Raw genomic sequence first — 25,589 nt, 5'->3', positions numbered from 1 at the left:
TTTTTCTGTTTCTCTATGAAGATAAAAACTGAATGCACATTCACATTAAAGATGTTGCATCTATTGGATGCTACTGCACTCTAATAAGATTGATGTGTTCATATCTAAACATGTTCAGTTGTGGATTTAATGCATTCAGAGAATTGACTATATGATTAAAAGTGTGTGGCTCAAAGGATACTCTTCAACTGTATCTACAGAGATAATTAACTAACAGTCAATAACATAAATTTGCACTGTAGGTGCACATCTTCATCTTTTTCATAGTTTCCTTGTATAAGAAACACATCCATTACTATTTGTTGTTGTTGTTGTTGTTTTGTATCTGCAAAGGAAAGAGAAAAATAAAAGGCTGGTTATTTGAAAATCTGAAAATCTGAAAAAGCTGAACTGTATCAAATCAAGTTGCATTATGTTATATTACATTTTCCCTCAATTTATTGAATTTTCTCTCTTTTCCTTTATGTGTTTGAATTTTTGCTATAGTTAAATGATTTTTTGGGGGAGAGGTGACAAATGAACTTGCATATTAAAGATTTTTCATGTATGGACAGCGACAGTATTTTGAACATTCACTTAAGTATATTGTAAAAATAGTTGGCAAAGTGCAAAAATATAATTTAAGAAAATATTCTCTGAATTTTGTTATTGAGCAATGGGGAATAAGTGAAAAAAAATTTGGGGGGTAGGAGAAAGTGACATAATCACAGCTATGCACCAGAAGGAACATCAATATAGCTATAAAACTAATATAATAATCCAGGTAGCCTAAAGGTCTAGGTTAAAGTAGTAGCCATGAGAACAGAGAGTTTGAAACAGTATAAGGCTTTGCAGAAATAGGGATACAGGAATAAAAGCAGATTGGATATGGAGGCAAGTGACAGAAAAAAATAAAGATATTACCACAGTTTTGAATGAGATAAAGTTGACGAGGGGAGCCCCAATACTTTTTCTCTTTCTTTCTTTCTGACTTTGAGAATCTGCAAAGGAAAGAGAAAAATAAAAGGCTGGTTATTTGAAAATCTGAAAATCTGAAAAAGCTGAACTGTATCAAATCAAGTTGCATTATGACCACCCCAGGGAATCAGATAAAGTGGTTTGTCTAGGTGGGGCTGGTTGAGTCCTGAGCTAAAGAATTCCAACCCTATTCAATTAAACATCTTCTATTCAATTCAACTGAAGCTGTACCCCGCCTCATAAAGAGCAACTCCCAGCTTGTAGCCAAGGCTTATAAAAGAGCCAACTTGAAACAACTCCTTGCAGAGGTCCTAACATGCCATGCCATGCCATGCTAAACTATGTTAAGGAAACCTCTGCCCAATGGAATAATATTCTCTTCCAGAACTAGCCTTTCTGTATCTTCACCTATTTCCCTAATGAGACTTTATGCCTCTCTGTTGGGATTTCTCTAAACTTTACTTCTCTGCCAGTACTCTTTCACTACTTTGCTTCCCAATGCCTATATAAACCTCTTTTATCAATCTAGGTTTTCAGGTTTGTAAATTTATTTACAGAGAATCTCTGAGCCACCAAAAGGGGGTCTCCAAAACTGCCTACCCATGTGCCGAATCCCAAAGGGGTATAGGGGAGCTTAACCTCTCCATTAAGTTCCCTGAACCTCAAACCTGTCATTAGACCATATCATTTAATTCCCTGACCATCAGAAGCCCTAATCTCATTTTGGTTCCCTAAATCTAGACCTCATCATTTGGTTCCCTGACAGAAGGGAGCCCCCAAACCTAAACCTCATCAAAGTGACCAGGTGAGTGGCAATGCTAAGGACAGACACATTATAATAAATGTGGAGCCAGAAGAAATTTAGACATCATCTACTTAAACCTTCCAATTTTACAGTGAGAAAACTGAGTCCAAGGAGGTTGTCATTTCCCCAAAGTCACATAAGTAGTAAATGAAAGATCTGGGATTAAATTCAGATCTTGCAACCTCTAGTTCTGTCTTCTTTTCCCTAAAATAAGCTTCTTTGTAGTCAAAAGGAGGAACAGATTTTTTTTTTTTTTTGGAAAGATAATCAGCTTGGTTCTGGACTTACCAATTCTGAAATGTTAGACAACTACTTGCAAATATCCTGTTGCCTTTCAATTTGACATTTAGATTTGAAAGTCATAAGGCATTTCAGGATTGAAGATATGACCTTGATAAGTAAGAATTGAAGCTACAGAAATAACTGAATTTGCCAAGAAAGAAAACCTTGATCAGATAATAACAAAGAACAGAGCTTGGGAGAATATCAATATTAACATTTAAGAAGAGCTGGTAAAAAAAAATAAAAAATAAAAAAAGATAAAACTGAGGCAGGATCAGAGTATGTATCCTGAAGGTAAGGGAAGACTTTATGTCCAGGATGAGTATCTATCATTATAAATTGGAGAGGAGTTGGTTGAGATCCAAGGAAAGATCTTTGAATTTGTCAATATAGAAGTGATAAGTAATATTTGAGAGAATAATTTTAATAGAGTGGTTGGCCAGATGTGAATGTGAATGAGTTAGAAAGGATACATTTTGATTAGACCATCCCCCTTCAGATAGCCCCTTTTCCCAGAAATCTGGCAGCAAAAAAGATGGAAAAGGATTATTATACTATATTATTATTTATATGCTCTACTTTTCAAAAAAAACCACTTAGCTATTCACCAATTACATCTTATTCTCTATTGTATTCATTTATTCAGGCTGTCCCACAATGTCTAGGTTGTTTTTTATTGGCATCTTTGTTGAAATCCCTCCCTTCCTTGAAGGCCTTCCTTAGGTGGAGTCAAGGAAATGGCAGCCATGAACTGAGCCTGGAATATGCTTGTAGCCACCTTCAGTATGATAAATTTATCTCTCTTTCTAGAAGCATAAGAGAAAACATCAATTTTTTTTTCTGATGCTGGGATTTATTTTTAGAAATGACTGTCTTTAAGTGTGCCCTTGTAAGATAGGTGGAATGAGTTTAAGAGGGTTAGAAATGTAAACATTATGTGTGTGGTTCAAGCAGTGATTTGTTATGATCTGTAAATGGGTGTGTTTGCCAATATGTATTGGAATTGGCATGCCTACTTTAGAATGTATTCACATGAAGATCACATAGGATTAAGAGCCCTGACTTTGGATCTGATTCTCATGTTGGTAGTGCTGGGCACTCCAAGAATGAAGTCAGGACAATTAGTTATCTGAGTTGATGAAATGCATACTCTTTAGTATATGGCAAAAGGAAACCAGGGTCCAGGGACATCTAATATTTGAATGTGAGAATGAGAGCCCATTGATTGTAACAAGTCTTTTCCATGAAGTCTTTCTAGATCTTCCTTCTAAATATGATATTTCATTTTTCTCCTAGCACTTTGGATCTCTGCTTTGCCTTTGTCACATTTTGGCTTTTAGCATTGTTATTTGTATGTATCTTTTCTCCTCCTCATTAGAATTTTAAATTCTTTGAGGGCAGAGATCATACTATTTTTCATTGTTATGTTTCTAGAATGAAACACAATTCTTTATACTTAAAAAATGTTGTTTTGTCTAGACCTGTGATTTCATTGATTTAGGAAACTAATTTTCTCCACCAATAAGGACTAGCAATAATTCAGTAGCTTCTTTGTTTTAGAGTACCCTAAGATACTCTCTATAAAGGCAGTAAGAGATGGTACCTGACCTTAGGTCTAGACTCTGAGGCTTCTACTAAATCTCACTTTTGCTTAGTAGTCACACTACAAATATCTGAATCAAATTGATAATGTGATTGAGTAGTGAGAATGAAAGAAAGCTTTTTTTAGTATTGTATGTACTTGCCCATATTTGTAGGGGTATGTCATGGTGCAAATGAACCAATGGAAAAGAAGATAACATACAATTCTTAGGAAAGGGTATAATTGATAGATTAAGGATCCATCCTGGAGGAAGATATCGTATCAAGAGCATGGGTAGAATTATACACTTTTCAGATTGGCTAAGATGACAGAAGAAAGATAATGATGAATGTTGGAGGGGATGTAAGAAAAGAGGGATACTAACACATTGTTGATGGAGTTGTGAATTGATCCAACTTTTCTCAACCATCCCCAAAAGGCTATCAAACTGTGCATAATTTTTGATCTAGCAGTGTCTTTACTGGGCCTATATCCTAAAGAGATCATGAGGGAGAGGAAAGGACCCACATATGCAAAAATGTTGGTAGCATTTTGAAGTGGCAAGGAACTGGAAACTGAGTGGATGCCCACCAGTTGGAGAACGGCTGAATACATTATGGTATATGGATGTTGTGGAATATTATTGTTCTATAAGAAACAATCAGCAAGACAATTTCAGAGAGGCCGGAGAGACTTATATGAACTGATGCTAAGTGAAGTCATTAGAACCAAGAGAACATTGTATACAACAACAAGGTTATATGGTGATCAATTCTTATGGATATGACTTATTAATAGCAAGGTGATTCAGGCCTATTCAAATGGTCTTGTGATGGAGAGAGCCATCTGTACCTAGAGAGAGGATTGTGGGGACTAAGTGTGGATGACAACATAGTGTTTTCACTTTTTTGTTGTTTGCATTTTGTTTACTTTCTCATTTTTTCCTTTTTCAACTGATTGTTCTTGAGCAGTATAATTGTAGAAATATATATATATATATATATATATATATATATATATATATATATATATATATATATATATATATATATATATATATATATAAAAGAATTGCACATGTTTAACATATATTATATTACTTGAAATCTTGGAAGAGGATGAGGGGAAGGGAGGAAGAAAAATTGGAGCAAAGGGTTTTGCAGGGGTGAATGTTGAAAACTATGTATATGTTTTTTATTTAATTTTTATTTAATTTTATAATTATAACTTTTTTTGTGACAGTACATATGCATGGGTAATTTTTTACAACATTATCCCTTGCACTTAGTTCTATTCAGATTTTTCCCTTCCTCCCCCAACCCCCTCCCGCAGATGGCAGGCAGTCTTATACATGTTAAATATATTACAGTATATTCTAGATACAATATATGTGTGTAGAACCGAATTTCTTGTTGTACAGGAAGAATTGGATTCAAAAGGTAAAAATAACAGTTTACACTCATTTCCCAGTGTTCCTTTTCTGGATGTAGCTGATTCTGTCCATCATTAATCAATTGGAATTGGATTAGCTCTTCTCTATGTTGAAGATATCCACTTCCATCAGCATACATCCTCATACAGTATCATTGTTGAAGTGTATAATGATCTTCTGGTTCTGCTCATTTCACTTAGCATCAGTTGATGTAAGTCTCTCCAAGCCTCTCTGTATTTCTCCTGTTGGTCATTTCTTACAGAACAATAATATTCCATAACATTCATATACCATAATTTACCCAACCATTCTCCAATTGATGGACATCCATTCATCTTCCAGCTTCTAGCCACTATGAAAAGGGCTGCCACAAACATTTTGGCACATACAGGTCCCTTTCCCTTCTTTAGTATTTCCTTGGGATATAAGCCCAGGAGTAGCACTGCTGGGTCAAAGGGTATGCACATTTTGATAACTTTTTGGGCATAATTCCAGATTGCTCTCAAGAATGGTTGGATTCTTTCACAACTCCACCAACAATGCATCAGTGTCCCAGTTTTCCCACAGCCCCTCCAACATTCATCGTTATTTGTTCCTGTCATCTTAGCCAATCTGACAGGTGTGTAATGATATCTCAGAGTTGTCTTAATTTGCATTTCTCTGATCAATAGTGATTTGGAACACTCTTTCATGTGAGTGGAAATAGTTTTAATTTCATCATCTGAAAATTGTCTGTTCATATCCTTTGACCATTTATCAATTGGAGAATGGCTTGATTTCTTATAAATTAAAGTCAATTCTCTGTATATTTTGGAGATGAGGCCTTTATCAGAACCTTTAACTGTAAAAATGTTTTCCCAATTTGTTACTTCCCTTCTAATCTTGTTTGCATTAGTTTTGTTTGTGCAGAAACTTTTTAATTTGGTGTAATCAAAATTTTCTATTTTGTGATCAATAATGGTCTCTAGTTCTCCCTTGGACACAAACTCCTTCCTCCTCCACAAGTCTGAAAGGTAAACCATCCAATGTTCCTCCAATTTATTTATGATTTCGTTCTTTATGCCTAAATCTAATTTTGATCTAATCTTAGTATGTGGTGTTAAATGTGGGTCCATGCCTAGTTTCTGCTATACTAATTTCCAGTTTTCCCAGCAGTTTTTGTCAAATAATGAATTCTTATCCCAAAATTTGGAATCTTTGGGTTTGTCAAACACTAGATTGCTATTTTTACTCACTATCTTGCCCTGTGAACCTAACCTATGCCACTGATCAACTAGTCTATTTCTTAGCCAATACCAAATGGTTTTGTTGACTGTTGCTTTATAATATAGTTCTAGATCAGGTACAGCTAGACCACCTTCACTTAATTTTTTTTTCATTACTTCCCTTGAAATTCTCGACCTTTTGTTGTTCCATATGAATTCTGTTGTTATTTTTTCTAGGTTATTTAAATAGTTTATTGGAAGTCTGATTGGTATAGCACTAAATAAATAGATTAGTTTAGGGAGTATTGTCATCTTAATTATATTCGCTCGGCCTATCCAAGAGCACTGAATGTCTTTCCAATTATTTAAATCTGACTTTATTTTTGTGGCAAGTGTTTTATAATTTTGCTCATATAATTCCTGACTCTCCTTTGGTAGATATATTCCCAAATATTTTATACTATCGACCGTTATTTTGAATGGAATTTCTCTTTGTATCTCTTGCTGTTGGATTGTGTTGTTAATGTATAAAAATGCTGAGGATTTATGTGGATTTATTTTGTATCCTGCAACTTTGCTAAAGTTCTGAATTATTTCTAATAGCTTTTTAGCAGAATCTTTGGGGTTCTCTAAGTATACCATCATGTCATCTGCGAAAAGTGATAATTTGATTTCCTCATTTCCTACTCTAATTCCTTGAATCTCTTTCTCGGCTCTTATTGCTGAGGCTACAGTTTCTAGTACTATATTGAAAAGTAATGGTGATAGTGGGCAACCTTGTTTCACTCCTGATCATAAAGGGAAAGGTTCTAGTTTATCACCATTACATATGATGTTTACTGAAGGTTTTAAATATATGCTCCTTATTATTTTAAGGAATAGTCCATTTATTCCTATACTCTCAAGCGTTTTTAGTAGGAATGGATGTTGGATTTTATCAAATGCCTTTTCTGAATCTATTGAGATGATCATATGGTTTTTATTAATTTTATTATTAATATGGTCAATTATACTAATAGTTTTCCTAATATTAAACCAGACCTGCATTCCTGGTATAAATCCTACTTGATCATTGTGTATTATCCGGGAGATGATTTTCTGAAGTCTTTTTGCTAATATCTTATTTAAGATTTTAGCATCAATATTCATTAAGGAGATTGGTCTATAGTTTTCTTTCTCAGTTTTTTATCTACCTGGTTTAGGTATCAGTACCATGTCTGTGTCATAAAAGGAATTTGGTAGGATTCCTTCAATCCCTATTTTTTCAAATAGTTTATATAGCACTGGAGTTAGTTGTTCTTTAAATGTTTGGTAAAATTCACATGTAAATCCATCTGGTCCTGGTGACTTTTTCTTAGAAAGTTGGTTAATAGCTTGGTCTATTTCTTTCTCTGAGATGGGACTATTTAGACTACTTACTCCTTCCTCTGTTAATCTGGGCAAGCTATATTTTTGAAGGTATTCTTCCATTTCATTTAAGTTATCGAATTTATTGGCATAAAGTTGAGCAATGTAGCTCCTAACTATTGTTCTAATTTCCTCTTCATTAGTGGTGAGTTCACCCTTTTCATTTTCAAGACTAACAATTTGCTTTTTCTCTTTCCTTTTTTTAATCAGGTTTACTAAGGGTTTGTCTATTTTGTTGGTTTTTTTCATAGAACCAACTCTTAGTTTTATTAATTAATTCAATAGTTTTTTTACTTTCAATTTTATTTATCTCACCTTTTATTTTTTGAATTTCAAGTATTGTGTTAGTCTGGGGGTTTTTAATTTGTTCCTTTTCTAGCAATTTTAGTCGTAAGCCCAATTCGTTGGCCCTCTCTTTCTCTATTTTATGCAAGTAGGCCTCTAGAGATATAAAACTTCTCCTTATTACTGCTTTGGCTGTATCCCACACATTTTGGTATGATGTCTCATTATTGTCATTTTCTTGGGTGAAGTTATTAATTATGTCTATGATTTGCTGTTTTACCCTATCATTCTTTAGTATAAGATTATTTAGTTTCCAATTATTTTTTGGTCTATTTTCCCCTGGCTTTTTATTGAATGTAATTTTGATTGCATTGTGGTATGAAAAGGATGCATTTACTATTTCTGCCTTACTGCATTTGATTTTGAGGTTTTTATGCCCTAGTATATGATCAATTTTTGTATAGGTTCCATGAACTGCTGAGAAGAAAGTATATTCCTTTCTGTCTCCATTTAGCTTTCGCCAAAGATCTGTCATATCAAACTTTTTTAGTATTCTATTTACCTCTTTGACTTCTTTCTTATTTATTTTGTGGTCTGATTTATCTAATTCTGAGAGTGCAAGGTTGAGATCTCCCACTATTATAGTTTTGTTATCTATTTCCTCTTGCAGCTCTCTTAATTTCTCTTTTAAGAATTTAGATGTTGCACCACTTGGTGCATATATGTTTAATATTGATACTGCTTCATTATTGATGCTGCCCTTTAGCAGGATATAATGCCCTTCCTTATCTCTTTTAATTAGATCAATTTTTGTTTTTGCTTGTTCTGAGATGAGGATGGCTACTCCTGCTTTTTTGGTTTTGCCTGAAGCATAATAGATTCTGCTCCACCCTTTTACTTTTAGTTTGAATGTATCACCTTGTTTCAGGTGTGTTTCCTGTAAACAACATATAGTAGGATTCTGACTTTTAATCCAGTCTGCTAACTGCTTCCTCTTTATGAGGCAGTTTGCCCATTCACATTTATGGTTAGAAGGACTAATTCTATATTGCTTGCCATCCTATTAACCCCTGCTTATGCTTTTCCCCTTTCCTTCCCTCTTACCCCCCTACCCAGTATTAAACTGGTGAACACCACTTGCTTTTCACAGCCCTCCCTTTTTAGGATCCCTCCCCCACCTTAAAGATCCTCCCCTTATTTTACCCCTTTTCCTCGAAATTTCTGTATTCCCTTCCCCTTAGCTTATCTCCTTCCCTTTCACTTTTCAATGAAGTGGAAGAAGTTTCACCATAAATCAAATATGTCTATTGATACACTATGTTCATCTCCCTCCTTTCTTTCTCTCAGATATAATAGGTTACCTTTGCCTCTTTACGCTTTATGATATAATTTCCTTTCCACCTCTAGTTTCTAAGACAAATTGTACATATTTTCTTTACATATTTTTTTGGCAGAAGTATAGTTCTCAAGATTTCTTTTTACCTTTTTAGAAATCTCTTGAGTTCTGTATTTGAAGATCAAACCTTTTATGTAGGTCTGGTTTTTTCATCAAAAATAGATGGAATTCATTTATTTCGTTAAATGTCCATCTTCTTCCCTGAAAAATGATGCACAGTCTTGCTGGGTAAGTTATTCTTGGCTGCATACCAAGTTCCTTAGCCTTTCGGAATATCATGTTCCAGGCCCTGCGTTCTTTTAATGTGGACGCTGCTAGATCCTGGGTTATCCTTATTGTGGATCCTCCATGTCTGAATTGCTTTTTTCTAGCAGCTTCCAATATCTTTTCCTTTGTCTGATGGTTCTTGAACTTGGCCACTATATTTCTTGGTGTTTTGATTTTAGGGTCCCTTTCAGTAGGTGATTGATGAATTTTTTCAATGTGTATTTTACCTTCTGTTTCCAGAACATCTGGGCAGTTCTCTTTGATAATTTCCTCGAAAATGGTGTCCAAGCTCTTTTTTTCCTCACATTTTTCACGGAGTCTGATTATTCTCAAATTGTCTCTCCTCCATCTGTTTTCCAGGTCTGTTGTCTTTCTAGTAAGGTACTTGACATTCTTTTCAATTGTTTCATTTCTCTGGTTTTGCTTGACTACCTCTTGGTTTCTCCTTGAGTCATTCATTTCTACTTGTTCCAGTCTAATTTTCAATGATGTATTTTCTTCATTCACTTTTTTTATATCTCTTTGTAATTGTCCAACTGAGTTTTTATCTTCTATGGAATTTTTTTCCATTTTTTCCATTTTATTTTTTAGAGAGCTGTTTTCTTTTTCCAGCTCACTAATCCTGTTTTCCTTGGAGTTGTTTACCTTTTCCAGCTCACTAATCTTGTTTTTCAATGATTTGATTTCTTTATCCACTCTGTCTTTGAATGCATGGGATGACTTCTCCAGGCTCTCTTGCCAAGCTTCCCTTTCCTTTTCCCATTTCTCTTCCAGCTCTCTTGTGAGAGCCTTTTTGATTTCCTCTATGAGATTCTTTTGTATTGAGGAGCAGCTCATATCCCTCTTAGGGGATTCATCTGGGGACAGTCTGTTTTTAGTCTCCTCAGTGTTTGAATTCTGCTCTCTCTCCATACAAAAGCTGTCAATGGTTAGAGCCCTTTTGAACTTTTTGTTCATTTTGTCAGAGTACGAATTGAAGAAAACAAACTGACAAGAGAAAGAATTGGTCTGTTTTGCGGGGGATGGGGCTGGATGGTATTAATGGGCTTCCTCTACAGACTGGGGGTAGGGCAGCAGAGCCACTAACAGAACAGCAATGACTGTACTGAGTCTGCGCTCTGAGGTTCTGAGAAAGCGCTGAGTCAGTCCAGGTAGGGGTTGGGGGTGGCCGGGTTCTGAGAGACGCTGGCTTTCTGGGGTTTTAATCTTTACCTCTGGTGTTTACACCCTTTCCCTGCTCCTGGCTTGCTGCCAATACAGAGTATCCACTCTGGGGAAAAAGTCTTTTTGCAGAAACAGCAGAGATCGTACTCCTCCCCCTCTGGTCTGAGCTGTGTGAGCTGTCTGTCTCACTCTGGCTGCCTGCCCTCAGTCTGTGCCCAGTCTGATTGACCCTCCCCTGAGCAAACACAGACCTTTTCTGGCGACTTTCAAGGATGTCTTCTCTTGGTGATTATTTGTGGATTTCTTTCTCGGTCAAGCATTAAGTTTGAGGCTTGTCATGAAGTAAGTTCTGAGAGAAAATGAAGAGCTCAAGCAGCTGTCTGCCTCCACGCTGCCATCTTGGCCGGAAGTCCCGAAAATTATGTATATGTTTTGAAAATAAAAAGCTTTAAATTTAAAAGAAGTCACAGAAAAAATTAAATAAAATTAGCTTAAAAAAAAAACACTATGGGTAGTTTAATCATGATAAGAAACTGAGAATATCATTTCATCCTTTGTAATAGGAAGGGGGAAATGGTGCAGACATAGAGAAATTTTGAAATATGGAGAAGGAGAGTTGGGGCATTTTATCTAAAATGATTTCAGTCTTTTCAGTTAAATGGGAGTCTGCTATATGTGTAGGATAAGGAACTGGTTAAGAACTCAAGGAAAAAGGAAACAAATTGAAATGATGGAATAGTTGAGATAGGGAAGCAATGAGATCAGATTGCATAGTTCAAACTAAAAAGGACATCATTTTTTTCTATCTAAATTTATTATACATTTATATTTTGTCTTTTTTTTTTTTTTAAGTCTCCATCATTTGGCAATTAAATGATTACAAAATCTGAGATTTGGAAAGGAACTAAAGAAACACCTAGATCATCCAGCCTATATATATGAAGAAACATATCCTTTACATTTAGTAATTTATGGAAAATGATTTTCATCCTAGCTTGGAGGCCTCCAGAGAGAAAAAAAAATATCTCAAGGTGGTGCTGTCCATTTACATGCATATATACAGCCATATATACACATATGTATGCATTAATACATGTTATTTGCATTTAAATAAATCTGTCTGTCTAAAATATCGATTCTTTGATCTAGAGCTTTTTCTTTAAAAAATGTCCTTCTTTCCCTAAATGTTATTTTGCATATTAAACATTTTTGGTTCATTTAGCCAAATATAAACTGGAGACCCTTTGTCATCTTTATATACTGTTCAGGGCATTTTTCAGCTCTTAAATACTCTTCCTAAAACTAGAATCCAAATTGTAACACTATGTTTATATTTTGATGTCTGTCTGGGGCAGAGTACAGGTAAGACTTATATACCCCCTCTAATCTTGTGTAATGTAAATCTCCTCACATTGCCAAAGATTAGTTTTCTTGATTGATATATCACCCTGTTTTTGAAAAATGTAAAGTTTAACAGTAATTGTGTTCTGAGACAATGAATGGGAGAGATTAAGAAATAGTTGTGATAGCTTGGTATACCAGGCAGTTTTATTTGATGTATTACTCTGGCAAGTGTTTCAAGTGTGGTGAACTCTTGCTGTTGAGTAAAAAGAATGGAAAAAAAGATGTAAAAAGCACTTACAATATGTGAAACACAGTGTTAAGGAATAACAATACAAAAGCAAAGTTGCCCTGTCCTCAAGGAACTGACAGTCTAATGAGGAGTTATAACACCTAGGACTGTGGTGGCTGGGGAAGAGCACTTTGATCCTGCATGAATCATGATCTCATTGTAAAAAATAGTTCTTTATCTTTATACTTTAAACAAACATTTTTTTTCATTTCATTTTTATGACATGATAATAAGCTTTTTATATTGAAATGTTGATTCTACTTTGGTACAGACATCAATTTTTTTTTTTCATTTTTATGTGTATCACTTAGTTTGTAAATTTGAAGAGTAGGCACTGTCTTATCATGTATTGATTGATGAGCAGTTTAGCAAAGAAGACTTGAGTTTCAAGAGCAGGTTCTAATTCAAAGTGAAATAGTAAAGGGGATATTCCAGTACGCTGCTGAATGTGATTTCTTATCGGTACTCAATGCATCATAAATAATAATGGAAGTAAATGCACCTTTAGCTGAAAGAGTTAGCGGTAAAATTAGGACTGATTTTCTGATTGCATTTTTCTTACCAGGTATCAAGGTCAACTTTCGAACAAGGGAACCTGAGGGTTTGATTGTGTTAGCGGTATCACCTGGCAATCAAGAGGAATACTTTGCACTTCAGCTGAAGAGAGGACGTCCTTACTTTCTTTATGATCCTCAGGTAAGTGACTATGAAAGCTTAAGAAAAAAATAATTTAAACAGTCTTCTTTCTAAGTTTCCTGAAGGCAAGGACTGGGTTATCATCCTTTCAATACCCTAGTTTCTAATTAGTGAATATTCATAATGATTCAGTGAAGGTTGATTGATATTTTTGTGATCAATTAATTAGCTCAGTTGTTTAGAACTCATCTGAAGAAATTGAGATAGATATTGTTTAGTGATTTGTATAGGTCATACAGGTACTAAGTATCTGAAGCTGGATTTTTCTCAGGAAGATGAATTTTATTGACCTGAAGCTTGGCCTTCTCTTTATTGTCTAGTGATATAGAACATTGTTTCATATGGTTATTATTAGGTTTTAATTTTTATTATGAGAACTGTTTATTCAGATACTTTGTCTTCTTGCTTTTGGAGGAATAGTTTTAGCCTTATATAGAATATCTCAAATGCTATAGAGGCTAGATTTAGATCATACCTACTAAATTTCTAGTCTTATTATTTATACTTTGGAAATTAGCAAATGCTATAAATCAAAGGTTAAATTGTTATTTTCTCGAATGTCTAGATTCAGTAATGTGATGTAGAAAATATTAGGGCCAATAGAATTTAAAAGTGTGTCATACACACATATCTTTCCATTTATTTTACAGATAAAAATGTCAAGTCATAGATAAATTAACTTGCATAAGGTAAAACAAAGAATAATTATTAATAATATCTAGCATTTATATGGTACGTCAGGACTTGCAAAGACTTTTGCTCATATCTTATTTAATCCACACAATAGTCCTGAAAGTTAGGTTATTTTTATTAATTCCATTTTAAAGATGAGGAAATTGAAACACAAAGAGGTTAAATGATTTTCCCAGAATCATGCAGCTAGCAATATCTAAAGAATTTAAACTCTCATCCCAATTGCAAGTATGCACACTCTACCATTTAGCTGCTAACCATTAAGTATAAGAATCAGAATTCTAATCTAAGCCTTCTGACTCATACCCAAATTAGTTTTTTAGAAAAATTAACTAATTAACATTTGACACAAAATTTATGAATCAAGTTGACAGAGAAAAATCAGAGCAAAAAGGAAAACCTATGGGAGAGATTAAAAAAAAAAAAGAAAAAAAAAAAAAAGAAGCGAACCTACGATGTGTTGATTTACACTCAATGTGGATGCATATGGCATTTTCTGTCCAAAGTCTATTGGGATTGCTTTGAATCACCAAACCACTGAGGAGAACCAAGTCTTTCATAATTGATCATTGCATATTCTTGCTCTTTTTGTGTACAATATATTCCTGGTTCTTCTTGTTTTGCTCAGCATCAGTTCATGTAAATCTTTCTAGGCCTTTCTAAAATCAGTTCGTTCATCATTTTTATATAAAAATAATATTCCATTACCTTCATGTACCACAACTTTTATGTTTCAGAATTCTGAACTTGAAACAAAAGATTCTTACAAGGTGTTGTCAGCAGAATTGATAAAGACAATGTTTATCTAGTTTAGCATGGTGCTTACTATTCTCTTGTTCAGTACATGTACTTAATATAATTCTACAAGATTCACACCTATGATAAGAGAGCATATAAACTCAGACAAACTCAGCCAGATTCAGAGGCAGGGAAGACAAGAGAACTGGAGGCAGGAGCTTAAGTTCTCAGAGACTTGGAGAGAGAGCTAGAGAAAACCAGTAGAATGGAGGCTGAAGCACAAGCCCTTGGACTTAGATTCATTCATCCCTTCTCACATCACCTTGGTGGCAGGCTCTCCTCAGTTTCTCCACTGAAACCAAGACTCTAGAAGGACTCTAAGAAAGCTGCCCAGCCCCAGAAAAGGAGACAAGACTTTGAAAGATAATAAGCAATTTGGACTTTAACACCTGGCTACTCTTGTGGTGATTACTCAACTGAAATGAAGGCTGCTCCCAGAGACCTCCAAGAAAACGACCTAGAACATTACACACAACTTATTCAGCCATTATCCAAATGATGTATATCTACACCTTTTCTAATTCTTTTCCATCACAAAAAGAGCTGCTACAAACATTTTTGCACATGTGGATCCTTTTCTTTCCATTATCATTTCCTTGGGATACAGATCTAATAATTGTACTGCTGGCTCAAAGGGCATGCACCATTTTATTGCTCTTTGGACATAGTTCCAGATTGCTCTCCAAAATGATTGGATCATTTCACCATCGCCAATAATGCATTAGTGTCCCAGTTTTCCCACATCCCCTCTAATATTTATAATTATCTTTTCCTGTCATCTTAGCTAATATGAGAAGCATGAAGTGGTATCTTATAGTTCTACTTTTCTAATCAATAGTGATTTAGAGCATTTTTTTTCATATGACTTCTTTTGTTCAGACAATTTTTTTTCTTTCCTTTTCCAAGTAGTTGACTTTGTCATGCATACCTGTCATTTCCTTTCTTATTTGTCTTTTAAAGTCTTTTATGAGCACTTTCAAGAAACCTTTTTGAGACCAATTCATATCACTCTTTGAGATTTTTTCTTCTGGATATTCTGTCCTCATCTGAGTTGGTGACAGATCTACTCTGTCACCATAGCAGCTTTTGATGGTCAAGGTTCTTTTCTGTTTCTTATTAAATTTTTCCCATTTTCTTATGGTGTTTCCTCTCTTTTTGTTTTTATTTTTGTGGTTGAGTTCTGTTCCTGAGGTAAAAGGGACACTATCCCAAGCTTCTGTGTAGGTCTGAACCTTGGCTTTGAGCTCAGGGGCCCCTTGTGTTTGTAGTGAGTAGCTTTGCCTCCTCTTTTCAGGAAACATCCTGGTTTCCTAGAGTTTGCCTTCTGAGCTGGGACTGGAAGTTGCTTCACTAATTTGCTCCTTTACAGAGCCAGATATGAGGGCCTTAGTTTCTGATTTGCTGTGATTAAGACCCTCTCACCTTTCCCACAGTCTATCATAGCTGGGGTAAACATCCTTTTCACACCAATGAGATTGACCTTTCTTGAAGTTTTTCTAGTCTATCCTGAGCTGGAGAGTGACTTCAATCCATCAGACTCTGTTCAGAGGCTTGATTTCATGTGCTTTTCAAGGGAAACTCACACATATCTTTTGTAGAAGAGCTCAATGTTAAACATTTACCAGCATACTCATCGAAAAGTCTTAATGCAGTTTTTTTTTTCTTTTAGAAACTATTAAAGCTTAATACTGTATTTTCATTAGTTGTCTGTTTTCTGTATTTTGTAAGCCAACAATATTAAAAATTAGTTTAAATAACTAACAATTACTGACATATAATTTGAGATCTCAAGTATTATTGTTTCTCATTGTAAAATCTTAAATTCCACTTTTTTTTTTTTTTTTTTTTTTTTTGGCTTTTATCATGCTAAGCACCATGAGAGATACAAAGTAGTTATTTGACGAATTTCCTGCCCTCAAGAATCTTATAGTCTTGCTCAGGAGAAAAGATTAACTCAAAAAAAATTATATCACAATAAAAGTCTATTAGTTGCATCTATAAAATAATGCAGATTTTTGTATCTGTGATTTAGGGAAGCATAAGATTTGATCACATATTTCTGGAATTTTGAATATCACACCTTTATCAGATTTTATGAAATATTCCCCTACCTTAAGTAGAATGCTTTCATTTTTTTCATTCTTTTCATTTTCATTTAGCTTATTCAAAAGCAGTCATAATTATATGTTTTCATACGTGGTGATTATATCTAAGCCCCCTTTTGTGAATTAAGGCTACCTGTAGCTTTTAATGATATCTAACTTTTAAAACATTCATACATCCATTTTGAGCTCATTGTGATACATGATATACATAATTTGCCTAAATTAGTTTTTACCTAACTGCTTCAAGTAAGTTTTGTTCTTGGGTTTATAGAACACTATTATTAAGTAAATTGCTTTGAATTTTTCTTTACATAGCTACACAATCTGCTTTTCTAGTCTTCTAATCAATAATACTTAATTTTGATGATTACTATTTTATATTGCATTTTCAACATTAGAAATACACCTTCCCTTTCATTCCTACTTTGGACATTATTTCCCTCACATTTCTAGATTAGTTTTTTTTTAAATGAATTTTATTGTTTTATTTAACTCTATGAAGTATCTCCTTGACATTTTGTTTGAAATGGTATTATACCTATAAATTAAACAGTATCCTTATTTTTATTAGTTTATCATGTGCCAATCATTAACAATGACTTCTTATTTTAAATTTTATTTACTGTGAACTTCAACACAAAAGACTAAAAACAAACAAAACAAAAAACAAAAATATTTCCATGTACAAAGCACAACACAAAAAGAGGATTCAATATAAACCCATGAATTTCTAGTTCCTACTATTTACTTTTTTTAAAAAAATCATGTAATGAATATTATACTGTTTTCAAGCTACTCTGCTTCTGTGCTGCTTTCTTAGTTTTCTTTTGTTCTCTGCTGTGCACTTTAAATTTTTTTTCCCTCCTTCCCTTCCTCACCATTCCATCCTAAAGAAGGCTATCATTATTTATAAATATATGTGTCTATATAACACCATCCTGTAAATGCTTCTGTATATCAGTTTTTTCTTTGAATTTAGATAACATTTTTCTTCATAGATCTTTTGTAGTTGATTTGAATATTGTTAATACCTGAATGACTTTGTTATTCAGTTATTCTTAAAACATTATTGTTGTTGCTATGCAAAATATCCTCTTGGTTCTGCTAATTTCACTCTTCATTATTTCATGCAAGTCTTTCCATGTTTTCTAAAACCAACCAGCTCATCATTACATATAGCACAGCAGCATTCCATTACAATCTTAATTGAGAATTTGCTTAACCATCCCCCAATTGCTGGATATCCCCTCAATTTCCTTTTTTTTTTTCCACCACAAAGAGAATATTTATAAATATTTTAGAATATATAAGCTCCTTTCTTTTTCCCTAATTACCTTGAGAAACAAACCTAATAGTGGGTGAGTGTACCAAGTTTAATAGTTTAATAATACTTCCAGATTATTTTCCAAAATGGTTGGACTAGTGCACAGTTCCACCAACAGTGAATTAGTGTTGGAATTTTTCCATATCTCCTCCAACATTTGTTACTTTCTCTTTCTGTCATTTTAGCTAATCTAATAGGAATAAAATGATAACTCAGACTTAGTTTAATTTCAATTTCTCTAATCAATACTGATTGAGCATTTTCCCATATGACTATGTTGTTTTGATTTCTTCATTAAGAAATTATCCTTTCAATTGTTTAAATTCTTTTATTTTTAAGAGCCATTATATAATTTTATCTTATAAAGTGATGTCTTGAATGATCCTGTGACTCCTTGATGTTTGAGTTCTTACTTACTGGTTGTTTGTACTATTTTTTATTTGATATGGAAGCTTTGGATTTTGCTATTATGTTCCTGAAATTTTTCTTTATTCACTTTTTCCTCTTGTTCTTATATCTTTAGGCAGTTTTCTTTCATAATTTCTTGAAATATGATATATAAGTTCTTTTTTATTGATAAGGGCAGTCATGGATTTTAGATAGTTCAGTCGATGATTATTTAAATATTTTTCTTTGATCTATTTTCCAGATCAGTTATTTATGGTATGAAGTACTTTATATTTCCTCCTTTTCCCAAAACATTTGTTGTCTTATGAAGTCATAGCTTCCCCAAATGTAAATTGAGCATAATATCACCACCTGTCTTTGAATGGTTATGTTGAAAATTAAATGATACATGTAAAGAATTTAGATCACTGCCTGGTATCATAGACACTTAATAAATTGATAAGTTAATTAATTAAGAAATCAATAAAGACTTATTTCCTTCTTTCTCCCTCCCTTCTATAGACTAGTGAACTTGTCTTCAAGTGCTGAGAATTTTTTTTAAATGAATCATTAGAGAGGAAACAGTGATTGCAAAGATCCAGTATGGTTTTTATCAAGAATAGGTTTTTCCAAACTTATTCCACTTCCTTTTTTGAAAAGTATGGCAATCCCACACTATTTAGTTTTGTAAAACAAGTAGTTTGAGAACTTGTTTTGTATACATAGTTTAGAAGATTTTTAGCAAAGAATTTTATAAAGTATCACAAGACATTTTTGTGGTAAAAATGGAGAGATGAGAACTAGATGATAATACAGAGCGTCACCAAACATTTGTTAATCACTTAGTTTATAACAGGGAATGTGCTTAATTCTGGGGGTACAAAGAAAGGCAGAAATACTTTCTATATTTGAGGAGCTTGTATTCTAATAAGGGCACATCATGTAGATTACTAAGTACAAATAAGATATATAGAGAGTAGCTTGAATAAATTTCAGAGGAAAGGCATTAGTAACAGGGAAGGGGATAATGAAGAAGGTTTCCTACAGAGGTAAAATTTGATTCAACCAAGTATTAAAGGATTTCCAGGGAATCTAAGAGGTAGAAGTGATGAGGAAGAGTATGATTCTAGATATAGGATAAGGAAGTGCAAAAATATAGAAATAAGAGATGAAATGTCATTAGAGGAAAAGTAAGCAGGCCAGTGGTGTGGGATTGTAGACCCTATAGGGAAGAGTTACTTGTAAACTGACCTGAATGTTAAGAAGGAGCCAGATTGTAAAGATCTGTAAAGGCAAGGGGACTTTTTAAAACTTATCATGGTATAGGGAAGAATAACTAAGTGGTGCAGTAGATAGAATACCAGACATGGAGTCAGAAAGATTCATCTTCTTAATTTCAAATGTTGCCTCAGGCACTTATTGGCCTATGTGACCCTGGGCAAGTCATTAGACCTTATTTGCCTCAATTAAACAATCTGTAAAATGGCAAATTAGTCCAGTATCTTTGCAAAGAAAACTCCAAAGAGAGTCACAAAGATTTGGACATGACTGAAAAATGGCTGAACAACAATAACAACCATAAATGACAGGGAATTTATTGAATCCGTTTTCAGGAAAGATCTGATATGGTTAAACCCATCATTTAGAAAAACCAGGATATAATTAGATATTTGTTGCAATAATGAAGGTGAGAGGTGATTAATGGCTATATGAATGGAGAGAAGACAGGAGATATTCTGAAGGTAGAAATGACAGGATCTGGTAACAGACTAGATCAATGGGATGAAAAAAAGTGTGGGGAGGTATTGCCTATGGTGCTAAGTTTTCAAGCCTTGGTGGGTAGAAGAATGGTATTCCCCTTGAAAATAATAAGGATGTTTGAGAAAAGAAATAATTTAGGGAGAATTTATTATTAGTTCTTTTGTGGACAGGTTCCATTTAAGAAATCTACAGTAAATCCAAAGTGATGACCAAAAGCAGTTTATGCAACTGTTAGAGCTGGTTAAATGTTTGACCTCAGAGAATAGCTGTTATTGATTAAATACTAATTCTTTGGTGAAATAGCCAAGGCATCCTCAATAGCAATAGAGGATAGGTTTCAGATGAGGTAATAATGTTGGTGAGTAAGATAATGAGCTCTTAGACATGTTGAGTATGTGATGTTTATAGATAATCCAGTTTGAGATGTCTAAAAAGTAGGTAGTTAGTAATGTGGTACAGGATAAAGAACTTAGATCTGGATAATAGATTTGGGAATTATTTACAGGAAGGGTATCAGACAAATACTGTACATATAGCCCATTTGAGTGCATCCTAAACCAGATTAAAATGTAATTGGGAAATATTTAACAAAATAAAATTATAATAAAGCATAGATAACTCTATATTTTAAAAGTAAGTCAATATGTGCCCCGCAATGATATTTATATAGATTAGGGACCCCCACTTCTTTGTTTTGGTTTTTGAATAATACTCCATTTCCCCAACTATAGGTGAAACAATTTTAAATTCATTTTTTTAAAAATTAAAGGTCCAGGGGCAGCTAGGTGGTACAGTAGATAGAGCACCAGCCCTGAATTCAGGAGGATCTGAGTTCAAATCTGGTCTCAGACACTTAACACTTCCTAGCTGTGTGACCCTGGGCAAGTCACTTAACTCCAGCCTCAGGGGGATAAAAAAAAAAAAATTAAAGTTCCACATTCTCTTTCTCGAGCCTTTCTTCCCCTTCCCTGGATAGTAAGCAATTTGCTATGTTACATATGTATAATAACACAAAAAATGTCCATATTAGTCACTTAGTGAAAGAAAAAAAGCCCCCCAAAATAGTATGCTTCAATCTGCATTCTGACTTTAGTACTTCTCTTTCTAGAGGTGAATACCATTTTTCATTATGAGACCTTTGGAATTGTGTTGGATTCTTGTATTGCTGAGAATAGTTAAGTCATTTACAGTTAGTTGATCATCCTACAATACTGCTATTGTTTTGTACAATGTTATCTGCTACTCTTGTGGTTTCCAGAATCCAAACACCAGTACTTGGAATTATTATCTCTTCTTGTGAGCAGATGATGATGATGATGATGATGATGATGATGATGATGATGATGATGATGATGATGATGATACAAGGAGACTGAGAGGTAGTTGCTGTTCTCGGACCTCCCCACTGAGAGGCTATTGCATTGTATGATTTCTCTCCTTTTCCCTCTGCCTCCAATTTATTTCATTCCCAGTCCACAAGCAACAGCTGTGTTGGTAAAAGCTGCAGCAACTCCCTTAAGTGTCACAATCCACAGCTTCCGAGGCTCTTGGAGACTTGACCTGCCCTTTCACCCTGGCATGGTCCTTAAAAGTACAATGTTCTCTTTGTTCTGCTCACTTCACTTTTCATCAGTTAATATAAGTCTAGGTGTTCTGAAATTACTGTGCTCCTCATTTCTTATAGCATAATAGTTTTCCATTACAGCCATATAACACAATTTATTCAGCTATTCCCCAATTTCCAATTCTTTGAGAAGTCCTGGTTTCTATTTGAGTTTGATACCACTGATCCAGAAAAGATGATAGAAGAATTCTCAGCATCAGATGGAATTTTTAAGTGAGATAAGAAATGTAGACATAAAATAAAAGATGGCCTAGACAAGAATCTTAGGGGACACACACTGGTAGTGGATTTGACTTAAAGTCCAGCAAAAAAGAATGAGGGTGATCAGAATGGTAAGAGGAGAAACAGAAAAAAAATATCATGAAAAGCTAGAGAGAAGTGAATACTTAAAGAGTGACTGATGGTGTCATAGAGATTAAAGGAATGAAGACTGAGAAAAGGCTTTGACATCTGGTAGTTAAGAGTACATGAATAATTTTGTGGGTTTTTTTGTTTGCTTTTTGGAGAGGCTTTTGGAGTTATGTGACTTGCCCAGAATCATACAGCTGGGAAGTATTAAGTGTTAAATGTCTGAGGTCAGATTTGAACTCAGGTACTCCTGATTCCAGGTCTGGTGATCTATCCACTGCACCATCTAGCTGCACTCAAATGTGGATAACTTTAGAGTTTGAAATTTCAATTGAATGATAAGGTCAGTAGCCAGATTGAGGAAGGTCTAGAAGAAAGTTTAGCAGAAAGGAAATGAAGGCAAATAGTACTTACAGCTTTTTCAAGAGTTTAACCAAGAAGAAGATATAAAGTAAAAGCTAATACAAATGATTGGAAAATGAGAATTTTTGAGTAATAGGCAAGACATTAGAGATATAGTTTATAGTTTATTTTTTTGGTTCTTTCTTTCCCTGATTTAGATGTCAATAATATATTTGTGTTAATGAATGAATTTATTAAGATACCTTTTCATTAAATGAATTTATAGATTATAAAATATTGGAATTTTTTTTTTTATATTTGATAGAATTCCCTTGTAAATCTATCAATTATCTTTTTTGGGGGGTGCTTATGGCAAATGAGTTAGCATATAGATATGATCATTTTATGTAATCAAAATAGTTAAATTTAGTATAAGGTGTGATATACTTTGCATGTGAAAGTCACAGTTAATAATCGAAATATTTTTTTTCCTATTTAATATAATGATACCTAGCATATAGGATAGAATTACATGCAGTAATTAAATGAATAGATATGACAATACACTGTTGGTGGAGTTGTGAATTGGTCCAGTCAGTCTGGAAAATAGTTTGAACATATGCAGAGAGGAAAATAGGATGCCCTTGATCTAGATCTAGATCTAGATCTAGAAAAGCCACATATGTAACAACATATTACTAAAAATACTCTTTTGGTAACAAAGAGCTAAAAACAATGTATATACTTCTCAATGATGTAATAGCTAAACAAACTGTGGTATATAATTGCAATGAAATGTTTCTATAGTATAAGAAATAATGACTGAAGTATTTGGAGAAGCAGAGGAAGACATATAAACTGATATGTAAGGAAGTAAGTGAAAATAATGTATATTATACAGTTTTCAAAATGATGAATGGAATGAGAAATGTAATTTTATTTAATTAAAGTAACCAATCTTGGTGGGGAGAAGAGATAAGAAAATGAACTTAATTTCTTTTGTTATATAGAGGTGAATGGCTGTGGATGTGGAATGTTTTATATGCTTTGAGAATTGGTTGATATGTTAATTATTTTCATTAATAAAAAACTAACTTTTTTATAAGGAAAGATTAGCTGCCAAGATGAGGTGAGGGGTTAGACATATCTAAATGAATGTAATTTGAAAACAAAAGTCATTAACAAAAAAAATAAGAAGAGATATGTATTGTAATGTCACAGGTACCTATCAATATGTTAAGGTTTACATTATCAGAGGATAATTGTCTTCCTCCTTAGGATGACCACTTCTTCACATAATCCTGATACCTAATGTTTTTCTTAGTTTGACACAGCTCATATTTTGATTCCTTTTCTTGGTTGTTCTCTTAACTGTGGTGCTTTCAAACTTATCTCATTTCCTAGGTTCTTTTCTCCTTTTCCTTCTTATCAAGGACCAGAAATACTAATTACTCCATAGACTTCTCTGGTATAAAATCACTGAGCTGTACAACTAGATTCTAATACATGAATTCTGTATATAGACAGTTATCATTAAAATCTTGTGTAGCAGAAATATAGAAAGAGAACACTAATGTCCAGCAAATGAATTTTGATCTGGAGGAATATAATGTTTCACTTAATTTATCTATGACTGTTTTTTTTTGTCTCCTCCCCCCTCTACCCAAATAATTTATTTATTTGAAAGAAAAGGAATAAGAGAAGGGACAAGAATTAAGTGCCAACCATTTTGCTAGGTGCTTTACAAATATTTCATTTGGTCCTTACAATAACATAGTAAAGTAAGTGCTACCCCATTTTATAGCTGAAGAAGCTGAGACAGACAGGTCAAATGACTTACCTGTATCACACATCTATTAAGTATGGAGGCTGCTTTTAAATTTAAATCTTACTAACTCAATGCCAAGCTCTATATTCTTTCCCAGTGGTCCAATAGTATTCTGTGCACAAAGGTCTCAGATTATGTTGATGTTTTTTAGCAATTAATTAAGAAGCATCAAGAATTAGTTTAACAAATAAACTGAAGTGCTTTATGAAGTATTGTATAAAAATTAAAAATACAGGAGACACAATCTTTGTCTACTAGGAATTTAAATCTATTATCAATAACAAGATATACTTAACTATAAACACATCTACCTTTTTTTTTCTTCAAATAAATAATAGAATTGGAAGAAGGTTAAGTATTCTTGTAGTTCATAGTTTAATTTCCAAGTCAAAATACATGTTTACCTTCAAGTACAAATATGTATTTATTTTACTAGTGAAGGACTATAGGAGTGTATCTATAATTTCTTTGGGTAAAAGCTTTAAAGTTTAAGAACTTTCAAGTCAGTGCTTTTTTCCCCCACCTTCCTACTATCCCATAATACAGTTAAAGTTAATTTCTTTTGCTTTCTTGTTTAGAGGAGATAGTATATAATCTGGGGTATGCTAGATAACTCTGATTTAGAACTAATTGTTGAATTTTCAATATGAACATTTACTCTTGGATCTTGGCCAATGCTACATACCACATCATAACTTATAGTTTTGTGGTTATCTAAGATTTTAAAAAGTGATGGCAAAAATAGTAAAAATGTAGCTTTAACTAAAAGGGTGCCATATGCGACTTATATGGTCATCCCCCCTCCTATTCCACCCCCCCCCCGCCCAAAAGTTGCTTGTTAAACATTTACCAAGATATCACTGGTATGTACTCAATAAAACAATAAAGAAAATTAAGAGTGTTTACTGAGTGCCTAGAATATTATACGATTCCTACTATAATTAAGACAACAATATTGCCCTTAAGGAATTAATACTCTTAGTAGTAATCTTCTTGGATGTTTAAGAGAGGGAGGAAAAAGATACAACTATCAGGTTGAAAAGTATAGGGAGAAGACCTCAGTCTGGAATATCTGGGTTCAAGTCCACTTTTGATATGTTCTGGCTCTGTGTTCTTAGATAGTTCACTTAACCTTTGGGTGCCCCCAGACAACTGTCTGAGACTATGAGCCTTAGAAGTCTCAGAGAAGGTATTGATTTGCAATTATAAAGGGAATTTCTTTTTGAAAAGTCTTCCAATCAAATTGTGCAAGCATATTAGAAGGTAAA

The 25,589-nt window shown here is 33.7% G+C and overlaps 1 protein-coding gene across 1 annotated transcript in view; it reads left to right on the top strand.

Annotated features, from left to right (window-relative positions):
* USH2A (usherin) overlaps positions 1 to 25,589 on the top strand; it is a 1,025,480-nt gene that overhangs the window by 371,950 nt on the left and 627,941 nt on the right. Inside the window, exon 21 of the mRNA XM_074264677.1 lies at positions 12,981 to 13,111. Within this exon, the coding sequence (XP_074120778.1) occupies positions 12,981 to 13,111 (131 nt within the window). The remainder of the gene's footprint in view (positions 1 to 12,980; positions 13,112 to 25,589) is intronic.

This window comes from Sminthopsis crassicaudata, chromosome 4 (assembly GCF_048593235.1).
Source record: "Sminthopsis crassicaudata isolate SCR6 chromosome 4, ASM4859323v1, whole genome shotgun sequence".
Taxonomy (NCBI): Eukaryota; Metazoa; Chordata; class Mammalia; order Dasyuromorphia; family Dasyuridae; genus Sminthopsis; species Sminthopsis crassicaudata.
Note: the sequence above shows the minus strand (reverse complement) of the source record. Positions and strands in the feature narration are given on the sequence as shown.